The 18,171-nt window shown below is 43.2% G+C and overlaps 1 protein-coding gene across 5 annotated transcripts in view; it reads right to left on the reverse strand.

Moving 5' to 3' along the window:
- The window catches only part of LOC119652536, a 425,047-nt gene that overhangs the window by 20,476 nt on the left and 386,400 nt on the right, over positions 1 to 18,171 (reverse strand). For all 5 annotated transcript variants that reach the window (XR_005249556.1, XM_038056740.1, XM_038056739.1 and 2 more), the window contains exon 12: positions 5,321 to 5,477. Coding sequence is in view for 4 of the 5 variants with exons in the window: in XM_038056740.1 (XP_037912668.1) it covers positions 5,321 to 5,477 (157 nt within the window). In the remaining variant the exon portion in view is untranslated. The remainder of the gene's footprint in view (positions 1 to 5,320; positions 5,478 to 18,171) is intronic.

The following is an 18,171-nucleotide window of genomic DNA, read 5'->3' on the forward strand; positions in this document are numbered from 1 at the left end:
TATTTGACGTTCATTATCGCAGGGTAGAAGGCCAACCTGTTGATAGGCTGCCATGTTAATGCAAGGCATATGCTTTGGGTCTGCCTGGAAATCAACGAAAGAGGTGAGTCATTCCTTAATTTCATTATTAACACAAATATGTCGGTGTGTAAAAGTGGCAGTACACCAACCTTCCATTTTCGCAGCTCTGATAACTGTGACGGTTGGAAGGAGCTTCTTGATATCCCCCTAATAATTAACAATGGGATTCTTAAGGTGGAGAATAGGAGAGTGTCTGACCAGAGGTTCTTCTCAGATCAGAGTTGGATACTTTTCAGTCTAGATCTCAACCCAGAGGTCTCCAAACCTTCCACAGATTCCAGGAGGATCGAGTGGAGGAAGTTTGGTCAAGTTATCAAGGACTCTCCGGTCCGCAAATTAGTAAGATTAGCACGACAGATGAACTAGAATCAAAGGTCAGGGCTCTGGAAAAGGCATTCGAAATCGCCTTTAAAGTCTCGTGCCCTATTAAATACAACAAAAACATATTGCTACCATGGTGGAATGAAGATCCGTGTAGCCCCAGGAAGCTGACCAGGAATATCTTCAATATCAGCTACAGCCACAAATATTGGCAAAGATTGCCTGATGAACTACAAGTCGGCTATCAAGACTGCCAAGAGGGCGGTCCTAGTTGGACTGTTGTCAGAACATTAAAAACACCAGTGAGTTTCCAAAACTCAATAAGATTCTGTCCAAGGAACCTAGGAGCCCATCCTTTCTTAAAAAGTCGGAAATCTTCTGGTGTAACCCTGGAGTTGCTGGTTCAGATGCACTTCCCCGCCAGTGAGACAGACTGTGAGAGACCATAATAAAATCGGCTGGGATATGAACAGCTTCTCCACATATACAGGATGCGTCACCAAAATTTGGACAAAATTAAATTTGAATTCTCCGTGACAGTATGCTTTCAGCAGGAGACATTTTTGTCGTGCGAGTACTCAGCTGACAACAATAAATTACGTTAACTTCAAAATCGCGCAATGACGAATGGAAATGCAGAGTACGATCGAGATCTGTGATAGTTGAACTGCAACGGAAATAATTCGGTAATTTTGGATACACAAGGTCGACCGTTTGTAGCATTGTATCAAAGTATAAGACCAAGATCAGTGCGAAGATTAATGTACCCTGACGAGAAAGCTACCCATGAAAGAATGTCTCTCGAGGACCCCAGAACCTATAAAAAGGACTTAAGAGAGAGAATTGTTAAAGAAAACACCCGATATCATTCCTACACGATAAAGAAAAGGCAGATGCTTATCTCTTCCATGGAAAATGAAATGGGACGATTCAGATTTTTTTCCTTTTGTAGCTAGAACGAAATTTTCGAACAGTTTTCATGTACTAAGTGAGGGTGATGTTATGCCACCGCGTTTTTTCCAAAAAAGAGAAACTGTGACCAAAGAAGTTTATTTGAGGGTTTTAAAAAATGTTGTCAAGCCGCGAATGGAAGATATTGCATCCAGAAGGCTATTTGTTTTCCAACAAGACGGCGCTTCGGTCCACATGGGCCATTTGGTCCAGAATTGGCTTTCAGGTAATGTGAAGTTGGTTTGAGATATTTCGGTCCTCCAATCCCCTCAAATCGCTTGGACTTTTACGTTTGAAACGTAGGTGAAAGGGACACTATCAAGTCTTGGCATCCCAACTCCAACATATTGACAGTCGCTATTGTCGCGGAAATGGACGGAGTTACCCTGAGGAGGGCATGTAAGGGCTTCAGACCAAGGATAGAGGCTGCCATTGCAGCTAATGGCGGTTACATCATATGATATCACTTTCAGATGTTTTTTTAATAAAAAATGATCATAAACATGTTGTTTAATTCATCCAAATTTTGAAGGCGAATCCTGTAAATCTCCGGGCCCAGATGGCATAATGCCAGTCATCCTACAGAAGCAGCGAGAAATGGTTGTGTTGTGGCTTGTCGAGATTTACCGGAGCTGTATCTCTTTGGGATGCGTACAACAGTTGGAGATGCGCATGAGTGGTTTTCACACCAAAAGCGAGCAGATGTGGTCATTAGTCCGCGAAGGACTTTCGACCAATCAGCCTCACCCCTTTTGTGTTGAAGATCCTAGAGTGCGTCCTGGATATCCACTTACGGAGATAACGCCTTTCTCCCCGTCTCAGCATGCCTACTTTAAAGGCAAATCCACAGAAACCGCTCTCCACGAGGTAATTGGCAGGATTGAGTGTATCAAGCGTATCAAGGTCATGTTTAGTAAGCAGCATATCCTGGAAGAACACACACGTAGTTTCTGTCAGGTCGGTCTATTTCTTTGTGTTTGGCATTCGTTTGAATCGCGGAAGTCGAGTGACTTTCACAAAATGGACGAAAAAGGATTTCGTGTGGTGATAAAACATTACTTTATGAAAGGCAAAAGCCTCAAGAAACTAAATAATATGGCGACTCTGCACCTTCGATTAGAACAGTTTATAAATGGTTTCAAAATTTTCGGAGTGAAAATATGGGCACAAGTGACGCTGAATGTTGGATGCTTTATTGAGGTTACTTCTTCAGAAAATAACAAAATTCATGATATGGTGATGGTTGATAGAAGAGTAAAGGTGCATGAGATTGCTAGTGCTGTGGGTATCTCGATTTGAACGGGTGCATAATATTTCGTATACACATTTTGACATGAAAAAGCTAGCCGCAGGATGGGTCATGTGTGATTGCTCAAGTTTGACCAAAACCGAAATCGTGTGAAGTGTTGCAAGGACGACTTGCAGTTGTTCGAGAAGAATCCGCAGGACTTTGAGCATCATTTCGTCATTGTGGATGGAACTTGGACCTACCAGGTACACTCCTGAAAAGGCGAAGACAGTTCCTTCGACCGGAAAGGTTATGGCGAGTGTTTTTTGGAATTCACAAGGAATAACCCTCATCGACTATCTGGAAAAGGGTACAACTATTACAGGTGCATATTATTTATCGTTATTGGACCATTTGAGAAATGAGCTGTAAGAAAAATGCCCACGATTGGCACACGAAAAAGGTCTTTTCCATCACGACAATGTACCAGCTATCGTCTCAGCAGTTGTGGTCGTAAAATTAATGGAAATATGGTTTCAAGATGTTTTACGCCTCCCCCCTCCCTCATACGCCAGACTTGGCTCCCTCGGACTACTATTTGTTCCCCAATTTGAAGTGATTGAAGTAACGAATGGCTATTTTTCAGACTTGGATTAATCCTATTATTCGGAAGGGATTAAGAAACTAGAGCAGCGTTGGGAGAACTGTATAAGCCTAAAAGGAGATTATGTCGAAAAATAAAAAAAGGTTTACCCCAAAAAATTAAGTAGTTTTTATCTTTGCACGGACTTTTCAGACGAACCTCGTAAAGGGAGCATTCAACAACGTTAATACCAACGCCTTCAAAGAAGCTTGGAGCAGTATTGGATTGAAGGATAATATCCATATTAAGAACCAGGATAATACAGTCTGATCTGGGAAGTAACCACCTGACCAGAGCTGTGAGCAGAGACACGGCCCAGGGTGAAACTTTACGGATGTTGGTGACATTGATGTCAGGGATGTTTTCCTCTATTAGGATAGGGGCGTTTGGAAAGTGTGCCTGTGGACCGCAAGATATGAACTCGACGTAAATCCAATCAAAATGGAACTGATGCTATTCACCACCAAGATAAGGGTTTCCGAATTCCCCATCCCCATGCGGTTTAATGAATAAATGTTGGCTTTTTCCTCTAATGTAAAGTTTCTGGGTGTAATCCTATATCCGAAGCAGCGTGTTAAGAAGGCTTGTATTGCATTCTATGCCAGCAAGAAGACATTTACAAAGAAACAGGGTTTCCGGCCGGAGATTGTATGGTGGCAGACGCTGAGCAAATAGCACAATAGTACGAAACTTAATAGGATTCAAAGAACCGAGTGTGTAGGCGCTACTGGGGCTCTACAGTCCTGCCCGGCAAATGCTCTCAATGTACTCCCACACCGTCTCTCGCTAGATCTCCACATTTAAGTCGTAGCGAGTAGTGCTGTCAGACTACGTGAGTTCGGATACTGGACAACGAAGTCGTACGGTCATAGTTACGTGCAAGCCTGTTTTGCTGTAGATTTTCCAGCCAGGGCAGAGTGGAAGACCAGCGGCATATTGCAAGGCCATGGCACAGTATTCTTCACTGAAGGATCAAAGATCGGTACGGAAGTTTTTTCAGATACCGACAGTGTATCTGAGTCGTACGGTTTCTACGATTCGCCAGTGTATTCCAAACGGAAGTACTCGTGGTATTGGAAGCCTGTTGAAAACTGGGGTATGATATGAGCCCCAAGCGTAACATAGCCATTTTCACCTCTTAGCAGTGACATCCTCCAGGCTTGTGGGGCCGTGCGGAAATGCGTGTGAGCGGCATGCTCATCCTATGGGTGGCTCTTAAAGTCTGAACAAGCTCGACCCTGCCTTCTTGCTCTTGCCAAAGCAGTCATGGTCTACCCAAATCAGAAATCTACTGAAAGGAGTTTCAATCTGCAGGCATAGAAGCCAGAACTGTTAAAGTGAATGTAAGAGGGTACAATTTGTTCGAAGCTTTTCTCAGTTTCCCAGTTTTAGCTCTTCCGGCGTGGCCTTTTCACACGGTTGCCTCAGCTGCAAAGGATCTAAAAAACTTAGTAAGGCTACATCTTTATTATCGTTTGGACGTATACATTTGAATAGTGACCACTTCTCAACAAAAAGCATTGCAATCCATCACTTTACCAAAACATATCAAAGCATCAAGGTTTAAACGAGTCCAGTCGCCTTGAATTGTTTGATTGTGAAAACTGCGTAGTTACTTGTCCCATTGCAGGACATTTTCATTTCCAAACTCTGCTAGGCATGAAATTTCGTCAGGTTATATTTGCTTACAAGGTATCCTTACGAAAACATTCGGGACGGCCTTCATTAGCAACAGTTTCGTATTCCCTGTTACAAGTCAGATTCATTTGGATCAGAAATCCCATGTTCACTCGCTCCGGCAATGTCATTGTTTCGTCCTTGTTATCTGCAATTTTTCCAGTTCTTCTTCGTCTCCTATGCAAACTGATGCTAATGAATTTGTTTTGGAAAACCGGAAAATTTATTTGCAGACTTTCATTAGAGCCACGTATACGACCGTAGTGGCATCGCTAAAAGCGCAAATATCGGGGCCAACCGACAGGCGGACAAGCAAGAAACTTTATTCTTCTAAATGATGTTTTTTCTGTCCAACCTTTCCTCCTGCTTCCCTACGAGCACTGAACATTCTTAACACAAAATTTCAATTAACAAATTACCTTTTATGTCCCTGCTCATGATGATGATGGCCATGCTGATTGTGTCCTTTGTTATTATGGTTACGTTTGTGCCTGGATGTTATATACGGTGGTCCAATTGCCCCACGGAGACTGAATAAGCCTTCCAAAGGACATATTTGCGATTCGGGACTGCTCGCTGTAAATATAAATGAAGAACGAATGATGAGAGGAGCAAACATAATGAGAAATAATGAAGAAAAAAATTAAACAATAAAATACTGGGCTCTTTGTATTCTGCCGTGAAAAGGGGCAACTTCCAAAGCAAACATACAAAACAACAAAAATATGCCGGATTAATGATGCCGCCCCCATTTCCCCATTTCCCGACCACTTTCCGACACGATTCCGATACAAAGAATGCAAGTGAAAAGTACGGAACATAATTTCGTCCGGCCTTTGTGTGTTTGTTTGTCGGTCACTTTATTTGCTTCCACATCTGGCTGGCGAAATATATCCTAAACGGTCCATGACCAGTGAGTCCACTGAGCATAAATTCCATGAATGTCTTTTACTAAAGTCCAGAGCAAATAAACGGATATTCAGGAATTTCCATTCTCCTTGTGATCGCCAGATACTGGGCCTAAGGTACATGCTGGGGGAACGTGGTCCAGCAAAGCGAGAAGCGTAAGCGGATGGAAGCGCATTATGGTGATACTAAGGTTTCCTGGCGATTGTCTATTCCAGTATCCAGTCCGCTCCTGAGTAAAGTGGGAAACCCTTTTGAAAACAAACAGATGTTCGCCACAGGAAAATACAATACACGTGACAATAGGAAAGCATCTTCCCGACGACGGATGGAAATGAAGATCAAAGGGCAGCTAATATTACATTAATTCGGGACTTATAAGATTTGTATGTATATATCGAATGTTTCCCGTACGTACAGTTTCTTTTCAAGTTCCTTTTGCTCCCCATGTCCTTCTGTGTCCGCTTTATGTTTATTGTGTTTTGTATTTGAACACTGGGAAATTTAGGACACGAACTTTTACTGTGCGTATCCTTGTTTATTCGACATATCAATAGGACTGTGCTTGGTATCCTCTCAGGCATATTGGGACAAGGACAAGGGGTGAACTGTTCGAGGGTAGCCAACTTGAATGGAGAGCACATGGAAGCCACACAATATCTGAATCCGAAATGGTAATGGAGATTCGTAAATTAGGATTATCTGTTTTGCTTTTATGATTAACCACAAGAGCCTTAAGTAGTGCTATTGATTCTCAGCATTAGGGATGCTGCTGTAAGAACACAAGAGGGATTAGATGTCAGTCTATGCTGTTGGGTTATCTTAGATGTTGTGAAATTCTGCAGAAAGGTCGTGAAGCAAGTGAAGCAGGAATCGAGTAGGTGGAAAACGAGAGTGGGTAGGTGGCTCTATGGTGTAAAAAGTGTTCGGATCAGATGGAGTTTGTATTGTACGCTTTATTAAATTCCATGATTTTGTGTATATATGTGTGCAGTGGTCGGAGTTTAATGTGGGTTTGTTACTGAGAAGGTTAGGGGCTATCCATTCGACATATGTGATGATTGAGTGCTCAATTTCAGCTCAATAATTTCCATGCTTAGAGCAAAATCAATCGGCTTACACAGGATTTGGTGTTAGCATTTGCATGGCAACGAGCGAATATCGTTATTATATGTATCAAGATATCTAATTATTAGGTAAATGAGGACTAACTTGAGATTGAGCTGGGTATGTAGGTGTGTAAATCAATAGAATAAATTCCCTTTTTTGGCTAAAATTACCCCATTTGCATATAGTATTTCGGAAATAGAAACTTCTCGTAGTAGATGTGGTTGCCAAGAATCCTTAAATGTCCACCAAGGAAGAAATTTGTCATATTTTACATTGTTACTACCTGAGAGGTAAAAATACAACGAAGGCGGCCGAAAAAATTTGTGAAGTTTATGGGCCCGATACTGTAACGATTCGCACAGCACAGCGTTGGTTCGATCGATTACGTTCTGGTGTAGTGGATGTCGAAGGTACACCCCGTACTGGTAGGCCAATCATCGTAGAAACCGATAAAATCGTCGAAATCATCCAAGTAGACCGGCATGTGAGCATTCGCTCGATTGACCAGGAATTGAGTAAAGACCATAAAATCGTTTGGAACCATTTGCAGAAGATTAGATTCTAAAAAAAGCTGGATGTTTGGGTGCCACACGAGTTGACGCAAAAAAGCGCAAGCGAAAAAGATCGTGGTCGAAGCGCGGCGAGCCGGCCCAAACCATTGCCAAGCCCGGATTGACAGCCAGGAAGCTTTTGCTGTGTGTTTAGTGGGATTGGAAGGGAATCATCCACTACGAGCTGCTCAACTATGGCCAGACCCTCAAGTCGGTCTTCTACTGTGCGCAACTCGACCGTTTGAAGCAGGCGATTGACCAGAAGCGGCCAGAATTGGTCAATAGGAGTGGTGTTGTGTTCCACCAGGACAACGCTCGACCTCACACATCTTTGATGACCCGCCAGAAGCTACGGGAGCTCAGATGGGATGTTTTATCGCGCCCACCGTACAGTCCAAACCTGGCACCAAGTGATTACCATCCCTTCTGGTCCATGCAAAACGCTCTTGGTGCTACTAAGTTGGCCTCAAAAGAGCCTTGCGAAAACTGCCTGTCTGAGTTTTTTGCAAATAAGGAGGGGGGTTTTATAAGCGGGGATAATGAAATGGCAACAAGTCTGTGAACAAAACGGCGCATATTTGACTTAAATCGGATAATTCTAAATATGTTAAATAGAGCGTCAAATTTCGATCACAAATACGACATTTCTTTTTCCCCAACCCAATATGTTTCCTTCATTTTTCTGTGGAAAATTGTCGCCATTTCTTAATGTGGAGGTAGTCTGCTTTCTCATCAAAAGCTTCAAAAGCTGATGAAGTTCGTCGATCAAAATTATACGAGGCCAGAGTATCTCGATGACTACCCCTCGGACACCATCTTGTCGTGGTGGGGGAGCCTGCAGTAGTTTACTACTACACTAAGGGTGTCCAAAAACATGAATATGGAAACAATGGATTTAAACTCTCCAAGTGGTACGAAGTCACAGACTTCGAAGTCACCCGTGACCATGAGAAATCATGTTGCGGCCGAGGCGCGGATTTTGGAAACCTCACCAAATCATACCCCCAGTGGATAAATTTGCAGAAGATATGCTTTTCGACTCAACGGAAAGCTTGCATTTAGTTTTTATGGCAAAGCTAGCCAGGAAAGGGCTTACATTATAACCGGTGTACCGGGAGGAGATCAAATCAGCGAGAGAGATCTCGATGAAGCTGGTCCCTCTCATAGAAATACGGACACGAAGCCGGGAAGGAAGAGGACGTATGCGCAAGCTGCATCCTCAGTTCTGACTGCTGCCGTGGGAGTTTCCTCCAATGACGGCAAAATGTCAGAGGGACAATCTATCATCCTCCGGGAATGCCAGTGGAAGAAAATGCTGGATCCTGGAACGAAGCCAAGATGTGACAATCATGGTTTTCGCGATGGATTTCTTAATTTGGAGTGCACTGATGAGGCTGCCTTAAAGTAGTTCCAGCAGGTGATCCCGGCTTTGAGTGCTGCGTCCGCCCACGTTCACTATTTTGAACACCGAGCTGCGCAGAATGGAAGGTGTCGGATGTTGGTTACCGGGCCCTCGAAAGAAGATAGAGGATATCATCCGCATGTTGGGTGAACAGAACCCGAATATGGACTTTGGACACTGGAGGGGAAAGTTCATGAATATCAGGAACGACAAATCTACAAACGTGGAGAGTTTGAGCTAACTATTCGAACTGGACCAAAAGAATCTGAATGTGTTCAGGAGAAGTCACCATACCGTACTCCAGTTTTTTCTAGATAGATTGAAATTCAATTATATCAGGAAACTGTTGAGCATTATCTCCATTTTGAGAGCGAAGAACATAGATGGTCTACGACTCACACAATACAGAGCGAACTGTAGCATCTTCGGTGCGCTCTTCCACAACGATTTCGCACTGGTGAAGGGGTGAACAGACGAATGCTCTGCAGGCGGACCGCGGCATACGCTTCTACCAATTTCCCATTACATATTGGACTTATGTCGAAAAACATAAAGATTGGTCAAATTAACCTGCAGCATGGCAAGGCTTCCTCTAATCTGCTGGCAGTGAGCCTGACAAAGCTGCAGGACTGCCCCTACATTTTTCTGATGCATGAGCCATGGATTTGATTTAATAGAATTTATGACATTGGATCAGTAAAGGGGGAATCTAGGACCAGTACAATACCAGATTAATGGCGAGAGGAAAAAACATTATAGTTGTCTCCGCTTATTTACCCTATGATTCTTTGTATCCCCCACCGACGCAAGAACTAAGGGATCTGGTAGCATATGCAGAATAAAGTGGTCTTGAACTCTTAATAGATTGCGATGCGAATGCTCAACATATTTCTTGGGGCAGTAGCAAATGTAATCCAAGAGGAGAGAAGCTATTTGATTTCATCACTTCAGCTCGTCTCATGACTACAAACGTAGGGTGCACCGCTACGTTCATGGGCCCGAGAAGAAGGGAAGTAATTGACCTAACAGTCTGTACTTTAAAAATGTTAGAGTTGATTACACACTGGCGGGTGCTAGATGGTGGCTCACCGTCAGATCACCGATACCTAGAATGCAATTTGACTATTGTGGGCGAATGGTTTGCGATACAAGGACGGAATCCTAGGAAAATGGATTGGACAAAGTTCAATGAACTTCTTGGCAATAAAGTACAGCCCTTTAGGTGACTAGTGACTCCTTTGGCGCTTGAACATAAATTAGAAAATCTGAACTGCACACTTTTAGAGTGCTAGGAAGGGGCTTGTCCTATTTCCCGAGGCCAAAGCGCTAAAACGATTCTTGGTGGAACCGGGAACTGTAAAAACTCAGGAAATCAAACAGACAACTTCTGAGCCGTGCTTGCAAAAGCAAGGTTAAACTTCCGGAATACATAGCGTGAATATAAGAGACTCGATAGGTGTTCGAAACGAGACTCCTTTAGAGCGTACTGTGAGGAACTAGAAGGCGAAGGAGAGACTTCAAGGCTGTTCTGTGCTGAAGTGGGCGTTGATCGCTACCTAACAACGGAAGCGATGAAAGGCTACCCTCAAGGAGGTGTGCTGTCGCCTGCGGAGTATGCTGATCGATTGACTACTATGCGAACTGCAAAATTTGCCAATACACGCTCAAGCTTATGCTGATGACGTGGGTGTGTTTGCTATTGATCGGGATCGTAGAACGGTGTGTAGAAATATACAACCTGCCATTGATCTGAAAGACAGTTGTTGCCTCAGGCATGGTCTTTCAGTTAATCCAAATAAAACCACAATGGTATTATTCATAAAAAGGAGGAAACTGGATGGATTTTGCCTCCCAGAAATGAAGGGTGCAACTCTCCGAAGAAATGAAATATCTGGGAGTCAATATAGATAAAAAGCTTCTTTGGAACAAACATGCAGCTCTCACAGCCTATGGGCTGTGCAGACGGACCTTTGCCTAAATATGGGGGCTTAGGCCTCATGTGGTAATGCATATATACGTTGCTATCATTAGGCCGATATTCCCTTGTGCATCTGTAGTATGGTGGGTTAAGGTAGGACGAAAAGGTTTTCATCGTAAACTAGCCGCATCGCATGCTTTTATTGCTGAATAGTCTTTGGTGTAAAGTAATTCGGGTTTATCAGGCATGGGAGCCTGAGGCAGCCATTTCAGCGAAATGGGTTTACAAAGGCGGCACTGGTCAGAAGTTGTCGTTAATCTATCATTGCATATTGTGAGCAATCATGGCATCTCTCAGCTGCGCATTTTGCATCAGAGCAGATTAATAATCATGTTTAAATTATTGAAGTAACATTTCAAGATCGTTATAAACAATGTAAGTCAAGATTAGAGTTTTAATTCTTCGCAAGTTTTACCATCTAAAAATATTAAACAAATTCCGGTTTAATATCAATCTTTCTCTATTGCATCAGATAATGTCAAGCATGTTTAATACAAATGGCTGTCAAACCAAAACTTAGGTGCCTATGATTCAATCTAAAACTTGTGTGATATCGTTTGACAGATGATGACGGCCATAACAACGCCATCTTTCCTTAAGCACTATTATTGGTTGAATTACTCTTCTTTTCCGCGTGGAACTTCTGCATTGTCTGAAAATATCGTTATCCTGACGAAATCAATCACTTTAACTCAGTTTCTAAAGCAATAATAAATAATAAATTCCTTACAAAGCTGATTATATATTACTCGTATATCTCCGACGATCAAAGGATAATAGTCCTAACGACACTTTTGCATGACTCTCTGCATGAGCTTAATTGATTCGAAAACCCAACGCTATTATATCTAACAATGAGGAGAAAAAAAAAGTATTTTAAAATATTTTTTCAGTTTTTACGCAGACCATTGCATGCTTCCTCTTCCGTCGTATAACTAATAATTAGCAGAAGCCTGGAAACTATGCGATTAAGCTTCAGCGTGCATGCATTCAAGAATCGAAAATTGAAGCTTACAGCTCCGGGACTAATAACATGCATGCTAAGTTAGCAGCACGTTCTTTATGCAATGTTTCCTTCGGGCTTTGGTTCTCTTTCAAATCCTCGCTTCAGCACCATACGAACCAGCCTGAATACGGACTCATAGATGGAAATTTATCCATGCTATCGTGTTTGTGGTGAACATATTCGTTATTAGGCGCTCCTATTGAAAGGACGCTAGCCTTCGCATCCTATCGGTAGCCATATTGTCAAAAGTAGTTTGCAAGGATGAATGATGGAAATAAAATTGAAAATATGGATCAGCTATCGGTTTCATACTTTCCCACTACTTCGTCCCGCATCCTAGTTCGCGTTTAATACAATATACTTGTATGCACGCATAGATGTTAGTATTATGAATGTGCCGCGCTTCATATAATGCACTCCATGCAATCTAATAGAAACGCGATGCAATACTGTGATTGGGTTATGCTGGGAAAACGTAACGTTGTGTAGGTGTTATGGGCAACGGAAACGTGTCAATTTGAATTTTCCTGAATATGAACGCGATACAGGACTTCATTATGAATTTCAATTCGGTTATTAGATTCGCTCTTGATGTAATTTTTGGAAAACGTTCATATGATCATTTCACAGATGACAATGGTGTCATGGAAAATTTTCATTATGCTGATGACAAATTTTATAGTTGCGCTAGATTCTGTTGGAATAGCGCACGATGTTGATCCTACATTCAATTAATCATTATTGATTGAACGTTATTCAATAGGATGCACCGTTCGGCCAGTTCCTGCGTTTATGTGTCCATAATTATTGGCTGCTCGGGGCAGTTGCTATGGGGTACGATAGAACACATATTTTATGGAGATGTGCACTTCCAAACTCTTTGCAAAATTTGTTTTTTGGTGGTGTTGTTTCCATTCAACCCTAATTAGCCTATGGGATTGGCATTTGTCTGGACTCTAAATGGTCCATTATATAGCACCTCAAGCGACATGGTCCGCGTCTCAGTCTATCTTTTGGGAAGGCTCTATTTTCACCGAGGAAGCCAGTAACTTCAGAAGTTCATTCGAAATGATTCTAACCGCTATTTCCAAAAGTTGACTTTGACGAAATACAGCAGATTAACCTCCCAGTGCGTTGCTCGAAATTGTATGATGAAGAAAAGTCATTGCACATGTTCGACTGTCGACAGTATCTGCGCGAGAAAAACTCTGCGCATTAGGTCTGGTGTTAGTACCGTGTATGTAATATAGTGCATAGGTGTGCGGCCACACGGTTACGAGCACATGGCTGCGAGCAGGTGGTATTGCACGGATACGCAACGACATTCCGTGCCTCCAACACATTTTATTTGTCCTTCATGGTTTGGGCTTTCAAAATAGGCTAAAATCTCGAACTTTAATCAATTTTGTTTAATTTTTTTGAAGCCCTTTTTGAAAATTACTCTTATTTTCGATAAAGACCGTTTTATAGATATCACCAGCTTTCGTCGCGTTTTATCTCGTCCTGTCCATTGGTCCAGTGCAATTAGTTTCAATGAGTGCATGCACTATTGTTGTATCGAAGAATTCATCACGGTTGATTCGCCCCGACCTTGCCGAGAAATGAGCAAACATTTTTGAGGCTTGGACAGCGTTAGGACTTAGAATTAGTCCGAGCTAAACAAATTCGTGTCTACTTGGTAAATATTGGCATTTTTACTGGTAAGCCATCTCTGATAGTGTTCCTCACACCAGATGTAGAGGAAATTGATGACTGGCATTATTACTGCAGCTGACGATACCATTGTGTCATGGGGTAAAGGCTTTGGAAACCCACAATGAGGGTGATGAGTGTATTATTGATTTTACCAACACTCACGACATTGAACTTCTCAACACACAGCATTGGAATGGCGGCATCCAAATGAAGGTCCTTCGGAAAAAACGCCTTTATCGTATGTCTCTTGTCGATAAAATAAAATGCCAGTCAATTGGTAAATTTATAAAAATGGGGACTGGGAAGCACCTGAGAGGCTCATTGTAAAGATGTTTGTGATGAACTGGATACAAGAAAGGGTGAGAGAGATCTGTAACAACAAACACAGGATATCGAACCCTTATTTTGTACTACGACGGACAGATTGCCGGAATACTTCAAACAGATAACATCATTCGCCACTTCGGGAAGTCCTGCCGGCATTTAGAGCAATTCCATTTGTCATTGTTAATGTGAAGCGCAGCTGCCCACAGAGGTCATAGGAGCGCCATAGATCCATTTATATTGAACCTGATGATAGATGTACTGTTGGGTGTGCTTAGTTCGTTGGCGTTGCTTACGTGGATGATCTCTTTATTCTTGTTCAGGAGAACAGCCGACTTGAACTCGAGCAGCGGTTTATTGAGTTCCTGCGCATTGTAAATGTGTGATCTCTTAAAATCGGTGTAGTGATTGCAACGGAAAAATCTTCGCGATGTTGCTCAAAGGCAACCTATTTTGTTCTTTGCTGCAAATGAACTTCGTTAGTGGAGATCAGGGGGTGGGGTTAGGACCGCTTGTGGTGAAAAGGTTACTAGATGTGGCAATGACAGCTTAGATGGAACGAAAGTAAAAAAGGTCGGATCATATATGAATACGGGAAATATGTGTCTGTCAGAGAAAGTTCTAACGTGGATTTTGGACTCGAGATGGGCTTTCTCCATACGGGCGTAGTAGATTGAATGAGTTTCTCTTCTGCCGGAACCTGGCCTCCAGTCAGGGTTGTGTTCTGTTTAGGGCAAATTCAGGGGACTGGTTTCATGTCCACTGTGCCTGTTCAGCGTACTGTGGTATCCGTAATCTAGATGATATGGCCGCTCATTAATTTTAGCCAGCGTGTTGCTAGCAGTGATACGCTTCGATACGATAATGCATTGATAGAAAGATTTCGTTCTCGCGGGGTGATTCCAGTCAAGCCGCTGGGGTGTGAAGCCACCAAGGAGGACACAGTTTACAATGGGATTCATCTGAGTGAGTCTAAACACGAAGCTTTATTGGAGGTTATCCGGTAACATGGAAATCGGGATGGCCTTTTGAAAACATATACTTAATGAAAATTCCTGGAGAATGTGCTCTCGGACCGGTCCCCCTCTTGTAATAGTTTCACGGTGGTTGTGCCAATATCGGGTGCAGAGTTCCTTAAGGGCTCAACCGTGGAGTTGCGCTTTACAACTTGGGGGTCGTATCCTTTAGTTGTGGTAGTTGTGTTCGTTAGGTTTCGCATTCACTGGTATGAATGATGAGCCTGCACTCAATATAAACTAGTACCGCGATGCCAGTCATGCCTCTGATTGCGGTCCCCAAATCAATCCGGGGGATTATGCTTCCATAGCAGGTACTTAGATTAAATCACCAGGAATATCGGCCCCACAAAAGTCGAGGGACCAATGAAACGAATGAAATCGGGGAAAGTAACAGGGCCTGACGACATCTTAGTTGAACTTTGGGAAGCGAACAGCTAAGATCCAAAACTTTGTCTCAACGAGTGAGAAGGGTAGAATACCATCTGACTTGTAAGGAAGCACGACCGTTCCAATATGAAAATAAACAGTTCGACAGAATGTTCAAATTATCGCCGATTCCGTTGTTATCTCATACCGCGACTATTTTTTAACCGATGCTTGACAACCATGGGGGAACCCTGTAAGAAGCATTGCTTTCTCTACATTGCACTTCTGGATTTAGAGAAAGCATCTGAATACGAACCACACAAACGTATTTGGTATGCTTTGCATCAGAGCCTAGTGCCAAAGGAGTTCATGGGCTGGGTTAAATTGTACCACCGCGATCCAAAAAGTAAAGTCCAAATTGTGGCAGATATGCTGAAACATCGAGGAAGCGCCTTTTCCTTCCGCGAAATATCCAGTGGTACGCGGCCCACACACAGCTCTATGCGGATGATGTTTTTTTAACATCCAAAAATGGAACATCAACTGCCGTTGGGCTGAATCTGACTGAAACAGACCTTTTGACGACCGACCATAATGAAACAAGGATTATCACTGTCAGTGACAGCGACTTGCCTAGCACTGAGCGATTTGAGTATTTTGAATCAATCATGGAATTGCTTCATGTATCAGCGCAGCGTGGACGAAGTGGCGAACTTATCGACTCATCAACCAACGTCTCACATCGAAAATCCGCCGCAGTATCACCCACCTTGTCGCCCTCTCTGGCTTTGGGTGCTGGCCGGCTATCGAAGACAATGAACCGCGTCTTACTCTTATGAAGACGAAGTTGTTCTCTCGTGTCAGTGGTGTAACACGCCATCATGATACCCAAAATGAGGACATCCGTAATCGGTATGGGTAATTCGCGCTAACGAGAACTCATTAGCTAAGATTGGCCTAGCAAACGAAGTCGATGGGGTACGACCAAAAGTCCGACCGAAACAACGATGGCTTGATATGTTGATTGGTGATTTACGAGCCTCTCGACTCCAGCCAGACCGAATCTATGACCGCATTTCATTCAGACGAGCCGACCCTGCCACTGAACGGAACAAAGGCTAAGGAAGAATGCTTGTTTCTCTCTTAAAGGTAGAAATTCCAGCATCAATTCATATAAAATTCTTGGTACCTGAAAGAATTAGAATACTTTTTTTTAAAAGGAGCAAATTCTGTGAAGTGGAAACTTAGCGAATAGTTCTTGAAGCTCTCAGAAATTGTTACACTGAGAGTCTTACGATGCATTACTTTGGAAACAACACAGTCGTCAAGGCCTTCAACCAACCAAACTCCTCTAACAGGTTTGCCAGTCGTGAACACATACTGCGCGAAATAATATTTTCAATCGGACGGCACGTGCTGGAGCTAACCTGAATGCTAGCAGTTCAGCGAGATAAGGGCCGGGGTTCTTGATTCCAAAATATTATCTTCCTGCCAGGACACAGCGATTTTCTCACGTGCTTTGACTCAGTAGTCAAACAATTAAACCCACCCGGGATAAGCTACTCTAATAGAGACGTATAGTCCCGAGGCGGGTTGATTCCACCGAAAATATCTTTTCCAAGGTCTAACAAGGGAGCGGACAATATCACAAAAACTAGCGCGCAGAGGAATCGACGGGAAAGGAGTAGCCCCAGGTCTGATTCTTATCGCAACAGAGTTGGCGTCCAACGTGGGTCAACAGGTTACTCTCATTGTAACAGAATTGGCGGCAACGTGGAGCCCGCAAAGTGGCATTCCCGCTATCTTCTGCGGTTTACACCAACCGGGCTTGATAGTATGAGGACCAGAGCCTACTTCGCTTGGGAATACTCTGACCCCTAAACGAACTTGGGGGGATTTTGTTCACCAGGTTAACAACCTCTTGTAAGTTCGAGTTTGTCGCTCAAAGCATCAGCGGATTCCTCTGCCTAGCCAGCTGCAACCGTTGCCACGGTGCCTGAGGGGAGGATGTTAAAAGAAGTAGAATGGACTTTGCCGGCTTGTCGGGAGTTTGCTGAAATTTTTGACTCGCCACATATTAAATTACAACATCCCGTTTTATTGACTTTTTTTGGAGCCGGGTTTGGATCATGGCCTTGGGCTTCGGCTGGACTAGTTGAAGTTGGGAAGATGGCCGCGTTGTCACCCCATCCCTAGTCTGAGAGGGACTTAGGTCTGCGATTCTGATCAGATTCCTTACAAAACGTAGAGTTTCCCAAACATATCCCCTGTTTCCTTAAATAGTGTTGAGTTGTTTCGCCTACTTGGTCGGCAGATGACTGTCGACTTTCTTTTTCTTGGGATTTTTTTTTGTATGTGGTCTAACGTTTGTAGGGAGGTTGTAAGGGGAGCAAGTACCGCGAACTGCTAGATCTTACTTCAACTGTATTTTCTTAATATGGATTTTAACGAGTTCAAGGAGGATGAGTAGGAGGCGGGGTTTAAACCGGCCGGAGCCGAGCCTAAAATTCCGATAGGGCTAATGCCCGTTCGACATAAACAGGAAAGGGAGATAGAGCCGTTTTTTCGGTCCTTTCAGCGGAGCTACCATCCAGCACTGACTGCAAAACAACCCTCATCCCCACTCGATAAGCAACTAACGAACGAACTCTACACCAAGGCCGACCACCTACTCTCGCGTAGTAAATCGAGCGGCTGCGAGAGGAGATCCGTGAACTTAGGTTCCCAGCGGCGCAGTACACGGTTCGCTATCCGGCGAACGTATCAAATTTTAAGATCTAAACTTTAAACTTCTCTTTCACGGAGCTAATGTTGGGTGAACAATAAATTTGCATACATACGTTCCAGAAGCTATACCTTTAGAAGTTGAGAGGACTCTATAATGCAATCTAGTCGAATAAGGATACGAGCTCA

Source organism: Hermetia illucens, chromosome 3 (genome assembly GCF_905115235.1).
Source record: "Hermetia illucens chromosome 3, iHerIll2.2.curated.20191125, whole genome shotgun sequence".
In the NCBI taxonomy this organism is placed as follows: Eukaryota; Metazoa; Arthropoda; class Insecta; order Diptera; family Stratiomyidae; genus Hermetia; species Hermetia illucens.